Source organism: Theropithecus gelada, chromosome 4, assembly GCF_003255815.1.
Source record: "Theropithecus gelada isolate Dixy chromosome 4, Tgel_1.0, whole genome shotgun sequence".
Taxonomy (NCBI): domain Eukaryota; kingdom Metazoa; phylum Chordata; class Mammalia; order Primates; family Cercopithecidae; genus Theropithecus; species Theropithecus gelada.
In genome coordinates this window covers 101,123,680-101,137,983 of record NC_037671.1, presented here as the reverse complement: position 1 = coordinate 101,137,983, position 14,304 = coordinate 101,123,680, and the positions used below count along the sequence as shown (strand labels likewise).

The following is a 14,304-nucleotide window of genomic DNA, read 5'->3' as shown; positions in this document are numbered from 1 at the left end:
AGTCAAACACTGTATTCATAAGCCACAGATTTAAAAAAGTAAATTGTTACAAAAACTTTAGTGTACTCATAAAACATTTTTTGAATTTAAGATTGAAAAGAGAAGGTTAGCTGGGTTATGCTGTGGGTTTTTCAACACTGATACAGTAAAAATATCCACTGACCATTTTGATAGAAATTAATTTTTCCTTTTTTTGACTTACCTATTTAGAAGAATATATTGATAACCTGCTTTTATACAAATTGGTAACCTGCTTTTATATAGTCACAGAGGGGTAGCAGGATGCATTTGGTTAAAACAAAATTCCTAATGGCATATGTGGAAACACTGTTTTACCGCTGTCTTACAGCAACTCAGATTAATGAACGAAGAACAAATAGCTGACATATAACCTACCCATGGGAGTGCCAACGCCATAACCTTTGGAGTCTATAAGGCCGCCAATCTGTGTCAGGTTACAGTTCCGCTGGGTAACAAACTCGATCGTTGTTGACTCCATTAGGAAAGCATAATCAGAGGTGAGGACTCGCTGGATTCCTTCTTCATTACTTTTGACCAACACTGACTGCCTTCTGCTACTCATAAAGGCCCACATTTTGTCATACGTGGAGATTTTTGATTTCTGAAGAAAATAAATATAAGTTGGTCATAAGAAAGATATTCCTTAGTTTCCATGTGGTCCTATAATGTTTAGACACAATGGACTACATTTATTTTACTTGTACCGTCTTAAACAATGTAATTTTTAAGGGATATATATATATACCGAAAAAATCTGAATCTGTATAACGAGTTTCTCATAGCAATTTCTCATCATATTTCTAGGTATAGTATAGATTTATTTAACAAATATATTTTTTAAAATCTTAATGTTTAAAAATGCATCTCAGTAAATCATAGAAAGTTATACATATAATAGAAAATAAATGATTTATAAGGAAGTTCTTTGTTCTTGTCTCTTACCTGAGTATTTCATATTTGTCAACATCTCTTTAACAACAAATATAGAAGAGAGAAACACTGCACTCAGATTGAAACTGTAAGACTACAAGAATTTGTTTGTTTTCCCCCAATTTAGGTTAACATAACACAGATGCTACATTAACCCCCAGGGATACACACAAAAAAATATAGGTTGAAGAGAGGAGCAGAATGTGTTACCAATAAGGATGTTACAAATAAAGATGTCTACATTTCCACTGAGAAAAAATTTGATCACCTCAGAACTTCTTTAAGCTGGACTTCAGAAATCTATTCTTCAGGCCTACTAAATAACTAAAGATTCCTGGACCAATACCATTGAATAGTGCTTATATCCAACTGAAAATTATGAGTAGGGCTTTACTAGAATTTCATTACTAAAAGAAGAAAATAGGTTTTGTTCAGAAGGTCCTGGTAAAACATAAACAGGAAAAACGTTAGCATCTGCTCCTTGAAAGTTCATATGTGAAACCCTTATCGTCATTTAATTATCATACAAATATCAAAAATAATCCTGAAGTTATAAACACAGGAAGGATATTCATCATACTGCTTGCATGATCATAAAAAGTTAAAACTCTTTTCAAGCAAATAGATATGGACTTTTTTTTACAGTTTAAGTATGCTTTTATTTCTACACGTACAAAGAAATAAATGTGATATTACCACTATTTCCACTACAAGGCAGGCCCACAATATTACAGACAAAAATCCTGGCACTGTTTCAATGATAAAATGGAAATAAGTACCTTATTATTTATTAGGTAAAAGAAAAAGGTACAATGAGTGCTCTATAAAGACAAGGACAGAATCAGGGCTGAGACTGGGTAGAAATCCAAACCTTTGCTCTGCAGTGAAACACTGAACATGCCTGCCTCATTCTCCCAAAGTGCTGGGATTACAGGTGTGAGCCACCATGCCTGGCCAAGATAATTATATTTTATAATAGTGCATTAATTCATTCATTGTGAATATTTTGCTGTAATCCATGTGGTAAACACATCAAACTTTTTTTTTTTTAAATCACAACTGAAAACCAAGCAACTTTAAGAAATGTTGCTACTGTATCCTTTACAAATATAGATAGTTTAATTTTAAATTACTATGAATTATTATATTATTTCACATTTGAACTATCTGGTCTATAGTACTAAGTTAATTGGTGTAATAAGTTTACAAAACATACACTCACTTAAAATTCTTGAAATACTTTCCAGCACTGATTTTTCATTTCTCTAAGTATTTCTACTTAGATGGCAAAATATATTTAGATAGAAAAATCACCCAAAGTGTTTTAATTCTCATAATAAATATGAAAGCCCAATTTAAGAAATATGATTATCTGCTGGTCACCTACCAGGAAATAGGTAACTTTAGAATACACCCTCACTCCACACATGTCCAGAGATAGTCAGTTCTACATCCCTTTCAAAGCCAAAATAAATATGGGTTTAAAAACAGTAGAATTTATTGAAGGGATGCTTTAAAAAACAGATTGTTACAGCCTGTCTCTGAATAGAATGATGACTCCCCCATCCCACCCAAGCAGGGACTAGAGGTTTTATGCTCTGGGAGGAAGCAAGAGCATGCTGGACAGTTGAGCCAAGGAAGACCATATTAAAACCAGAAGAAATAAGTTGAAATCCATAACCAATGTGCAGACCAGTCAGCCTTGTGCCTGTCTTCATTCGTATACTTCCTCCAGAAAGAACAGAAATTTTTTTCAAGCAAAATAGATAGTATTAATAGTAATAATAATAAATCACATGTATAAATTTTAGTATGTGTCAGACATTATTCTAAATTATTTACAAATATTAAAATTTTTAATTTTTATAAAAATATGTAGGTATTTTCATACCCCTTTTATAAACAAGAAAACCAAAACACAATGATGTTAATGATTTGCCTAAAATTACATGGCTACCTACTGGCAAAACCATGACTCAAACATGAGAAGATTACCTACAAGGTGCATAATCTTAATCAGTGCACTACACCAACTCTATCTAAATATACATTTCATGGATTTTCTAACTAAATTACCCACTACATACTCCACAGTGAAACTCAGTTTTTCAGCTTTGAGTAAGCACCTAGAGTTTGCAGTGAGCCTTTTAAAATCTATTAAATATGATCAAACAGCCAAGGATAACCAGATATTTGAGTACAGCCTCCAACTGAAAATATAAAGACTAAAGCAATCAGAATGGCATAAATGATCCTCAAAGTGGTAAGAAATATTTTACAAATGCAACAAAATAAAAACTCAAAATGCATTCTCATGTATTTAGAACATCAAGAACTCTCTAATATGAGAGAAAGCACTCAAGAAATGCTATCTTGGATATGAACTTGATAGGAGGGATAACTGAAGAAAGTATTCTTCGGCTGGGGCACTATGAGTTAAGGAACAGAGTCCTAGAAAATGATAGCAAAATAAATAAGGAGTAATGAAGGTGACCTGAAGCCTTCTCTCAGCTTTTTAAATTTGGGACAGGCTCCTTCCGACCTCCAGGCCCCGTCTTAAGCTCACTCAGTCCTTTATGTGATTCAGATAGCCTAAGCATCAGGGTATTTTCCCTTCCTTCTCATAGATAATTTACTTCAGATTTCTGGTAATTGTAAATTATTTATTTGTCCCTTTTACATGTAAATCTTTTTTAAAGGCTCTTGGCAGTTTTTCAACACCAGACTGTCTTTCTAAAGGGCCTGGAGCCAACCCTTTGAAAGGTAATCATCAAGAAAGGAGGCATCTCCTGGAACATGTATACATATGTAACAAACCGGCATGTTGTTCACATGTACCCTAGAACTTAAAGTATAATTAAGAAAAAAGAAAAAGGAGGCATCTCTATCTTCCAGTCTCTGTGGAAAGGTAGAAACATAACTTCAGACAGAGGGTCCCTTGTTCCAAGTTGTAGAACTACTTTCTGTGACAAAGATATGAGAAAGTTTATATATCCTTTGGACAAACCCAATTAGCAAACACATATGGTCACAATCCCCCATACCTACCCAAATGTTGTTAAAAACTCCTTCACTCTTAAAAACTCCCAACCCATCCTTTAAAACTCTCCAGAGTTTCAGCCCAGTTTAGAGATTGAGTTCTGATCTCTCTCTTCCTTTATGGAATAGAAAAGTCTTCTTTGTTGGTTTAGCTTTTCCCAGTGCAATTTTTACTTTCACAGAGCCAAGTTACTCTTATTTAAAATATGTGTATCACCATAGAATACTACACAGTCATAAAAAAGAACAAAATCGTGTATTTTACAGCAACATGGATGCAGCTGGATGGAGGGCATTATCCTAAGTGAATTAACACTGAAACAGAAAACCAAATATTGCACATTCTCAGACATAAATGGGAGCTAAATATTGAGTACTAATGGACATAAAGATAGAAACAATAGACACTAGGGATTACCAAGGGCAGAAGATGAGGGGGGCAAGGGTTGAAAACGCACTGGGGACTATGCTCACTACCTAGGTGACGTGGTCAACAGTACCTCAAACCTCAGCATCACATAATGTATCCATGTAACAAACCTGCACATGTATCTCCTGAATCTAAAATAAAAGTTGAAATTATTAAAAAATTTAAAAATAAAATAAAAATAATAAGTAAAATAAAATATGTGTATTGAATTACTTTTATGCAATAGGCACAATTTTAGACACTGACCAGGGTCCAGGTTTCATAAATAGTTAACATGCAAGAACAAAATATGCCTTAACCATAGGAGCAGTGAGAAGTGAAGGCAATTATGAAGCAGATTGGATATGGATGATGAAATCAGATTTGCATTTTGAAGGGATCACTAAGACTACAGTGTAGAAAGACCATTCACAAGCACATAGCATCAGTCTAAGGAAACAGTACTTGGACTCTGGAGATGGCGTTGGAGAAGGAAAGATATCCAGAAACTCAAGGGGTGTGTGTGTGTGTGTGTGTGTGTGTGTGTGTGATTCATAATACTTGGTAATTATTAAAATATAAAAAATAAAAAAGAGGTTTAGGTTGAAAAAGTCCTCGGTTTCTGGTTTAAACTTCAGCATTACTGACAGAGGGAAAAAACTGAAAGAAGATCAAATTTTAGGGGAGAAAGAGTATATCTAGTGAGTTGGGGACACATGAGGAACATTCAAATGGATCTGTAATATGAAGATATATATCTAAGTCTGGAGTTCAGAGGGGAGATCAAAGCTAAACATGTAGATTTTTTGATGTCATATTAGATACAATTGACCAAGTAGTGGATACATGTGGAAAAAGACAGGAGAGGAAGATGAGATGAGTACTAGCATGAAGGCTTGCGGAATTTTGAATTTCACCAACTGGCATAGGAGGCTGAATCTGCTAAGGAAACGTAAAAAGAGTAAATAGAGAAGGAAGAAAATCTAAGTACTGCATGCATTAAGGCAAGAGAAAGTTAAGTGAGGAAGTGGTCCCTTGTAGTGATTTTACTAAAAAACCACAAATGATGAAAACTGAATAATTTCCTTTGGATATGGCAACAGAGAGTTTCTTGGTTATTTTAGCAAGGGCTAATTGAGGGGAGTGAAGCTCTTAGAAGTCACATCAAAGTGGATTAAGAAAGGATTTGAGGAAAGTAAACTGGTAGCAGTAAGTGCCAAAAAGAAAAAAATAAATAAAAAGTACAACTCTGAAGATGAGCAGATCCAGGACAGTAGACAGAAGAATATTTTGGTTTAAGTAAGATTTTAAAAGATTGAAGAGATTTGAGCATGTTTAAATGCCAATAGGGGGATGTTTCAAAAGAAAGGAGAGGTTTAAAATGTCAGACAAAGAAAGAACAATCAATAATGCAAAGTTCCTTTGACTAACATCTCCCCATTTCCTCCCCTCAAACGCCTGGTAACTACTATTCTGCTCCCTGCTTCTACGAGTTCAACTTTTTTTACATTCCATGTATAAGTGAGATCATGTAGCATTTGTCTTTCTGTGCCTAGCTTATGTCATTTAGCATGGTGACTACAGTTAACTATTCTGTAAAATTATACTTGGAAGTTGCCAAGAGAATAGATCTTAAATATTCTCACCACATACACACAAATATAGGATAATGGCTATGTTAATTAAACTGATTATGATAATTATATATATATATGTATGTAGATATAGATAAGACACCAGGAAAGACTCAGGAATTGAGACTCTGCCTGACTATGTGCGTAGCTGCTGTCAAATTTATTAGGAAAGACTCTCCAAAACTGTAGATATATACAATTTTTATTATTTTATTGAGGTCAACTGTACCTCAGTGAAGCTGAAAAAAAAAAAAAAAGTAATGTTCCTAATAAGGTGGTTCTGAGTGGAATAAACGAGGATTTAAAACACTGCCATTGGCTTGACTTGTGGTTTGAAAATATTTATATTAAACACCAATGGGGTCATACTTCCACTGTAAAATATATCGTATAAGGAGAAAATAAGAAGGCTCAGCTAGATTTATTTTTAATAAAGCAGAAAGTTGTTGAACATTCTCAAAGTTAAATAGATTATAGGAACTTGAAAGGTAAAAATCAATAAATGGGAGCTGTGCAAGTTAAAGAAAAGGAATAAAAATGCACTTAAGATCAGTGAGGAGGTAAAAATGAAATAAATAATCAAATATTTCTATGTTGAATATGAAAGTTGTATGCAAACTGACATAGAAGAAAGGAAATAAAGTTGCGGTATAAACTAAATATTATAGGTGGAAAACAATGGGCCTGTTGGAGGAACTACCTGTAAATACATTTTGCTCCATCTCCTGTGACAATGGTTAGTGTCTTTCAATGAAGTAGATACTGATCATTGCCAAGGGATCTGATTAAAATCAAACATAGGGACTAAGCTGATCAGCCATAACGTCCAGTCTTTGAAGGTCCTCTGGCCGCTGTGATGAGAGAAAGTGAAGACTGAGACAGAATACCAGGAAAGACTCAGGAATTGAGCACATCCTTGCCCTGTCCATGGCTGCTGCCAAATTTATTAGGAAATACTGCCCAAAAGAATGTAGTACCTAAGAGAAATATATAATATAAAAGACAGGTAGTAAGCTAAGTACATCATAAAATAATTTTCCATTAGCAAAGAATTGAGGTAACAACAAATTACAGGATAATGAAGAGCTCAACTTGAGCGTAGCCAAGTAAAAGATAAGAAATAGCTAAAATATTTTTATTTCCCTCACAGTTGAGAGAACTAAAGCTCCTTGCTTTAAAAGAAAGTGAAAATAGATAAAATTTATGGCATCGTGATTTTACAAAAGAATTTTAATTACATAAAACCTAAAAACACTATAACTTATTTGACAAAAATAAAAAAAAAGATTTCTTAAGTATCATCCTTATAGCTATATTATACAGAGTAATTAGCCAGATAAAGCCAAGAAAATCAGTTAAATAATGTCTCAGAGATATTGTATGAAATGTATATGTAAAAAAAGGGTACTATAAGAAAAATGCATTTTTAAGTTTTTGTAAATAAAATCATCTTATTTTGCCACTCAACTTATCTGCCACTGAAAATACTAGAATGTATTTCTATTTTATTCCTCCTTTCCTTAATTCTGCCCCACATTAAATAAACTTATTTTTCTATGTTACATTAGATGGACTTGGGGTGTCAATGTTTAGCAATGTTTGTTTTATAAAAATGCCGAAATTTGTAAGCTGATTTTTTTTTTTTTTTTTTGGCGACATCAGCACAAACCAATAAAATCAGTTCATAAGACACTGTCTGCTTATGGTAGCAATTTTTATGGACTGTGAAACATCAACAAAATAAGATATTTTTGTCAAAAATGAAATTTAAAGGAATAAGAAATACAACCTTTTTTAAAATTCATAATTGCCAAATAATTTTGTGCATTAAAAAGAGCATACAATGTAAATATTTAAAATATTTTAAACATACATCTAACAATTTAAAACTTATAGACATTTTAGTTTAGCTTCTGCTAGAACACCAAATAAAGTTTGCAACCTGGAAATTATTTGGCTCTTTGCAAGTCTCAAAAGACTAACAAATTTTAGGGTAAATTTCTTTTCTGAATGATTTAGTGAACTGGTAAAATATCAATGTAAGAATAGTGCTCTGCAATTTTGTTTTGAATTTCTCCCAAAATATTATGAAAAGCTAATAAGGTAAGGTTTACTCTTGAAACACTTGCATAGATCTTTTCTTTTACTGGGAGCAACATATTTGACAAATACAAAGGCATCTTCTTTTTAAAGATATCTTTGGCCTAAATTATAGTAGGTACACAAATGAATTCTTCTCCTTGGTTCATTTTGTTTGCTGTCAAAAATAAATTAAAATTTAGAAACCATCTTATGCTCATTGAACTTGCTTTTATAAACCTGACTGTCTAAAAGTGATAAGAAAATAGCATTATCAGTATTTGTGTAACATTTTGAAGCAAGGATTTAGAATTAACTTTTTAAGTATCTTCTAGAGGAAAGTTTTCTCCATGAATGAAATGTAAAACCTTTAACATTAATTTTGTTTTAAATATCATAACAACAACAACACATCAATCAAAGAAAATTGAATACTGTTTGGTAATATGTTTTATTATACATAATAGAAATGTTGACTTCAGCTCAGATACGTTAAAAAGTTAATCAGGTGGTACAACACCCAAAATATCTTGAAGTAATCTGAAAAAGATTTTCTTGTTAACAAATTCGATTTCTTTTGAATTAATAGACATTTATAAATACAAGTTTTGTCTCCTAAATAATAAATATGCCAGAATTAGTTTAACATTGTTATATAGATTAATACAGCAAAATTGATAAAAGCAAATACAGTGATTTCTGACTTTTTTAAATTAACAATGTAGATTTTGTGGTACTTGGTACTTACTCAAATTATTCTTTTTGAATAAATTTCACATGACCAATTTTGTTTATAATACTAACTTAAATATTTGGCTATAATAATAATTCTTATTTTGTTATGAAAAAGTTACATATAATAAGCCCTAATGCCATAGCAAGATCTCCTTTGGTAAAAGAGATTCTGGCTGAGATTTCCATTTTAATTTTTTATTACAGAAATAAATTACCAACAATACTGGAACATATGTGCTAGGTAAGAACAGCTGAGCCCTATCTGGACTCATCTGACCTTGGTCACTAGGAAATTAGAGTTAATTCAGGGAAACAAGACTGAAGCCATATGTGGTTCATATCAAAGGTGGATCTGAGTCCAGTGCAGTGATCTGAAAAGCATTCAGTTGTTAGTAAACCTGTCAGTCCTTGGGATAATTCTGGCAGTGTTATCTCAAGGCATCTTTAATCTCTTAAAACAGGATATTTGAAGGGAAGGACAATGAAACAGAGAGAATTGCTCTTCTCAGTGTTACTGTGAATTAATAGAGGAATAAAAGAGATCAGAGTGACTAAGCATAATATGATAGGCAGCAAGTTTAGTATCATTTGGTGCAGTTAAAGACAGTTATCCTTTTTAGGTAGTTGAAACAGCAGTGGATAGTTCATTGTGTACCATTCCAAGTCTCTCATAATGAAGATTCATTGCATATTATCTTTTAAATGAGATGTCTTCAACTTTCCTGATCAAATGTTTTATTTTCTTATAAATAGTAGCCATCAAGAATATATTTTACTGTCATGTGGCCAAACTGAAATGAAATTAAGAAACTTTACTACACTGGGTCAATGAAGGACCTTGGATAAGCCATAATTTATTTTCCCTACCTAATGTAATAAAAAGCTTCTTTAACAATATTGTGGAAGTATTGTGATAAATAAATGAGAAAATTCATCTAAAGCTATTTTGACAGGCCATAAAGCTCTGTAAAGATAATCAGAATTTATTCTCGTTGCTTGTTTTACATAATCAATCAAAAGAGAAGCACAGTACTTGTACACACGATGACTTTGGCATATGCCTACTGTCTTCATATATATATGTAAGTGTGTATGTATATGTCTTTACCATTAAAATAATTCATAATTTTTTAAGGATATGGAAACTTATTTTCCCCTCTATTGGTATTTAATCACCCTAGTAAGCAAGAATAGACAAAGCACCCTGAGCTTTTGCTGAGGTAGGAGCTTTAACCAACATGACCCTTAAAGCCAAGCCTTTTCAGGTGAGGAGACTTAGAGGCACAAAAGTTTTCTTTTAAAACTCAACTTGTTCTATTTCATAATTCACTAGAATATTCATTCATTCATTTGATCTTTCATTTTAATATATATTGACCACCAGCTTGGTATATATGACCATGCCAGGCACTGTGCGTACGTAGATTTACCAAAAACAAAACATGACCCCTGTCCTGGAAAAGCTTAAAGTCTTATAATGCATTACAAGTACACTGAGAATTAAAACATATCACAATATGAATATGTATAAAGTAATTAATGACTGTATTAATCATTAATTTGCAGCACATTTTAATTAGGGGTACAATTTAGCAGAGGGGCTTTGACTATGCTGTTTTCTCTAGCTAGAATGCACTTTCCCTGCATATCCATGTGTCTCACTTCTCCACTTCCTCCTGATGTTTGCTGATACATTAGTTTTTAAAGATAATTTCTAATATTTACCCTATTTAAAATTAAAACCCTGGACTCACCATATATATACCTTATCCTCCTATTTTATTTGTATTCATACTTCTTAATGACTAGGTAGTATATTGTGTTTTTCCTCTTTACATTTATTTATCTGTTCAGTTTCTATCTCTACCTGCTAGAAGAAAAACTCCATTAATGCAAGGAATTTTTTCTATCTTTATAGCTCTTGTACCTGGAACAGTATCTAGTATATCATAGATATCAATAGATACTTATTAAATACATTTTAGAAATGAATAAATGAATGACTAGATGCATACAATGAAATTATTCCTATCATGCTGGACTTTAGAACACAGGCATATTACTTTCAGCTGTAACATTACCAAGCTAAATGATTTGTGGTAAGTTTATCTCTCTAGAAGTCAATTTGTTCAATTGTGGAATAAATGGATTAGGCTATATAAATTCCAAGATATTTTTCAGTGGAGATGGTCTATATATCCATTAATATTTATTTATTTTTGTTCTTTTTTGTTGTATTTGTATTTATAAATAACATATATATGTATATATCATGGCACATGTGATAATTTAATATGGTCATATAATTTGTAATGATCAAATCAGTTTAAGAATAACTAGACATGTACTTCTTTTTCTCATATTCTGTTCATGGCTTCATTCAATAAGAAAAAAAAAAAATATATATATATATATATATACACACACACACACATATATATATACCTGACCCAGCTTTAAAGCAAAACAGAAAGATAGCCACATTATTGCTCTACATAAACAATTTTAAATTCTATTTAATTTTAAGTACAGCTTTAATATATTAATGAAAAATCTATTTCACACTCCACATATATCAAGAATGGGAAAAGTGTCCTTCTTTTTTCTTTCCTACTTCTAAATCACACATTCCACACTCCTCTTGAAAGTAAGAAAAGGTACAAAACCTTGTTCTTTTAAGGTTCGTACCGTTCAATATTACTACCTGATTTATTTTACTACAGTCTTCTATTCATTTCCTGGATACAGATGTCTGCTTCTCCTCAGTGATGAACTAGTAAATATTTAACAGTTGTCTCTCTGGAAAAGGAAGACTTGCCCTGATTTGTAGTGTTTGTTGATTTTTATTTGCTTTATTTTTACTTGTGGTACTTGCTGATTTTATATTTACTATTAATGATTTCAAGCTGCAGGTATTATGTCAGTCAAATCATAAAATTTCTGTAAATTTATTTCCTGAAAGTCAGTACAAGTCATTTCCAGCATACCGCTGTTTCTCCTTCACCAGCTTGAAACTGGTAAGTCACTCAGAGTCGTTCACATAGAGTGCCCTTCACACAGGACTCAGAGTGACTTGTCAGTCATTCAAAGTCATTACCAACACTTTTCTTAGTGCTTCAGCCAATCGTGGTCACATAATGCTATTTTCAACACCGGGATTTATTTTACTTTCAAAACGAACTACTCAACTTTCCTGCTCTATTATTTTAGACTCTTTTTTCTCCCCACTTTGTTTATTCAGTTTCTTTACTGGTAATCTTTTCCAATTCCACTGGAGCCTCATGCCCACTAAAGACCTACGGTCTTACTATTCATTAGATGTTTCTACTTTTTTATATTATACCATGTTCAGATGATTTTTCCTTGATGTATAATCTCAATATTACTTTTGCCAATATCTTAAACTCACTAAACTCTCTCTTTCCTTTGAACTGTTTAACCCAACCCAGTCCTAGAGTCAACTATCAATGTCTTCTGAATCTGAAGCAGCAAAGCATTGCTGGAAAAAGTGGTACTAATAAGAGTGAAACTGGAGTACGTATTCAACCCTGCCCAGAAAGCTTAGTATCTCTTTCAACTTATTATTTACAACGTCAATTTCAAATTGCTCCTTTCCTGACACTCAAAACTTTCTGTGGACTCAACTCAATTTTAGTAGTTGACTTGGGTTTTACTTTACAGAGAAAAATAAAACCATTTATGGAAACACACTCAAAAATCAATCCAAAACCTTCTTATATCAAAGACCGTCTGTCACAATCTCTCCTCTTCTTCTGTTTGTTACCCTGCAAGCCACAGCGAATCCTTCATTTGCTGCTTTAAATTCCATCACATTCTTACATTATTTACAGGAATCTTATACAATTATTTATTTCTTTTTTTACCACTCCCTTTTTACCGACAACATTTAAACATGTTCAAGCCTTTTAGGTCTTATTTTCTTTCCTCTAGTTAGCATACTTTCCACAGTAGTTATCATACTTTCTCTCTTTCCTTTCACAACAGAATTAATCAAAGAATTTTCTTCATGATTTCATTTTCTTATTTTCTAATTAGTCCACTAGATTCCTTAGTGAAATAAATCTGAGAAAATACACCAATGATCACCATACATTTTAAATTTAAATTAATTTTTTTGGACACAGGTTACTTGGCCACTCTCCAGCATGCCATTCTCTTAACCACTCCTGCATTCTTGCAACATTTTAACAACTACTCTCATCTCCACCACTGTCCCTTCCAATCTGTTCACTACACTGAGCCAGCATGGTTTTCCTAAATCTCAATCTTGATCATATCAACTCTTCCTTCATTAACTCACTTATAAATCTCTATGTTACTCTTAAGACAGAAAACATGGCTCTCTATTATGCTAAAGATTAAAAAAGAAAATAAGGGGCCAGGCGCGGTGGCTCAAGCCTGTAATCCCAGCACTTTGGGAGGCCGAAACGGGTGGATCACGAGGTCAGGAGATCGAGACCATCCTGGCTAACACGGTGAAACCGTGAAACCCCGTCTCTACTAAAAAATACAAAAAACTAGCCGGGCGCGGTGGCGGGCGCCTGTAGTCCCAGCTACTCGGGAGGCTGAGGCAGGAGAATGGCGTGAACCCGGGAGGTGGAGCTTGCAGTGAGCTGAGATCGGCCACTGCACTCCAGCCTGGGCCACAGAGCGAGACTCTGTCTCAAAAAAGAAAAAAAAAAAAAAAAAAGAAAAAAGAAAATAATGACTGATGACAAAGCTGTAGCAGGCATAGCTAGTTATCTACCCATTTGCTCCATAAATATTTGAAGAAATGAATGAAGTGATCAGATCAAGTGATGAAGGTACAATGGCAATGCAACACTAGATTATAAAAAATATAATATTGAAGGTGTATCTTCAGAAAAAAATCAATAATGCATCTTTCTTAATTCTGACAGTATGAACTATGCATAAAGTTATTACAGAATAGCTGAAGGAAACATTCAAATCAATCATGAAAATTGATCTGATTTCTTTTGCATTAAGATAAGTTTGTTTGTTTGTTTGTTTTTAGAGACATGCTTTCACTCTGTCACACAGGCTGGAATGCAGTGGCACAATCGTGGCTTACTCACATTTGGATTACCAAAATGTAAGGTACAATAGTATGCAAAACTAACTAGTAAACCAGGCTCTCAAAGTGTAGTCACAGAAAATGTATGTGTGTACCTGTGTGTGTATGTTTATATTTAATTAGCCAATTTTATCAAATTTTAGAATAAGAAATAACTACTTCACTTAGAAATTAGTCATGGTTTTAATTCATTAACAACTGTGTACGGAGTTTCTTTTTTCATGATTTATGGACTCTGTTTTGAAACATTACCCAGTTATATATACATAAGTTATTTGTTAAATTTTTATATATAAATATATATTTGTGTGGGGGGGGTTATATAGACAGACTCATTTAAAAAGAAAAGAAAAAGAATG

At 32.9% G+C, this 14,304-nt stretch overlaps 1 protein-coding gene across 7 annotated transcripts in view; it reads right to left on the bottom strand.

Annotated features, from left to right (window-relative positions):
- The window catches only part of GRIK2 (glutamate ionotropic receptor kainate type subunit 2), a 705,435-nt gene that overhangs the window by 33,361 nt on the left and 657,770 nt on the right, over positions 1-14,304 (bottom strand). For 6 of the 7 annotated variants that reach the window (XM_025382118.1, XM_025382120.1, XM_025382119.1 and 3 more), the window contains one exon: positions 397-622. In XM_025382118.1, coding sequence (XP_025237903.1) covers positions 397-622 — 226 coding nt within the window. The remainder of the gene's footprint in view (positions 1-396; positions 623-14,304) is intronic. The other variant, XM_025382122.1, reaches the window with a different exon arrangement.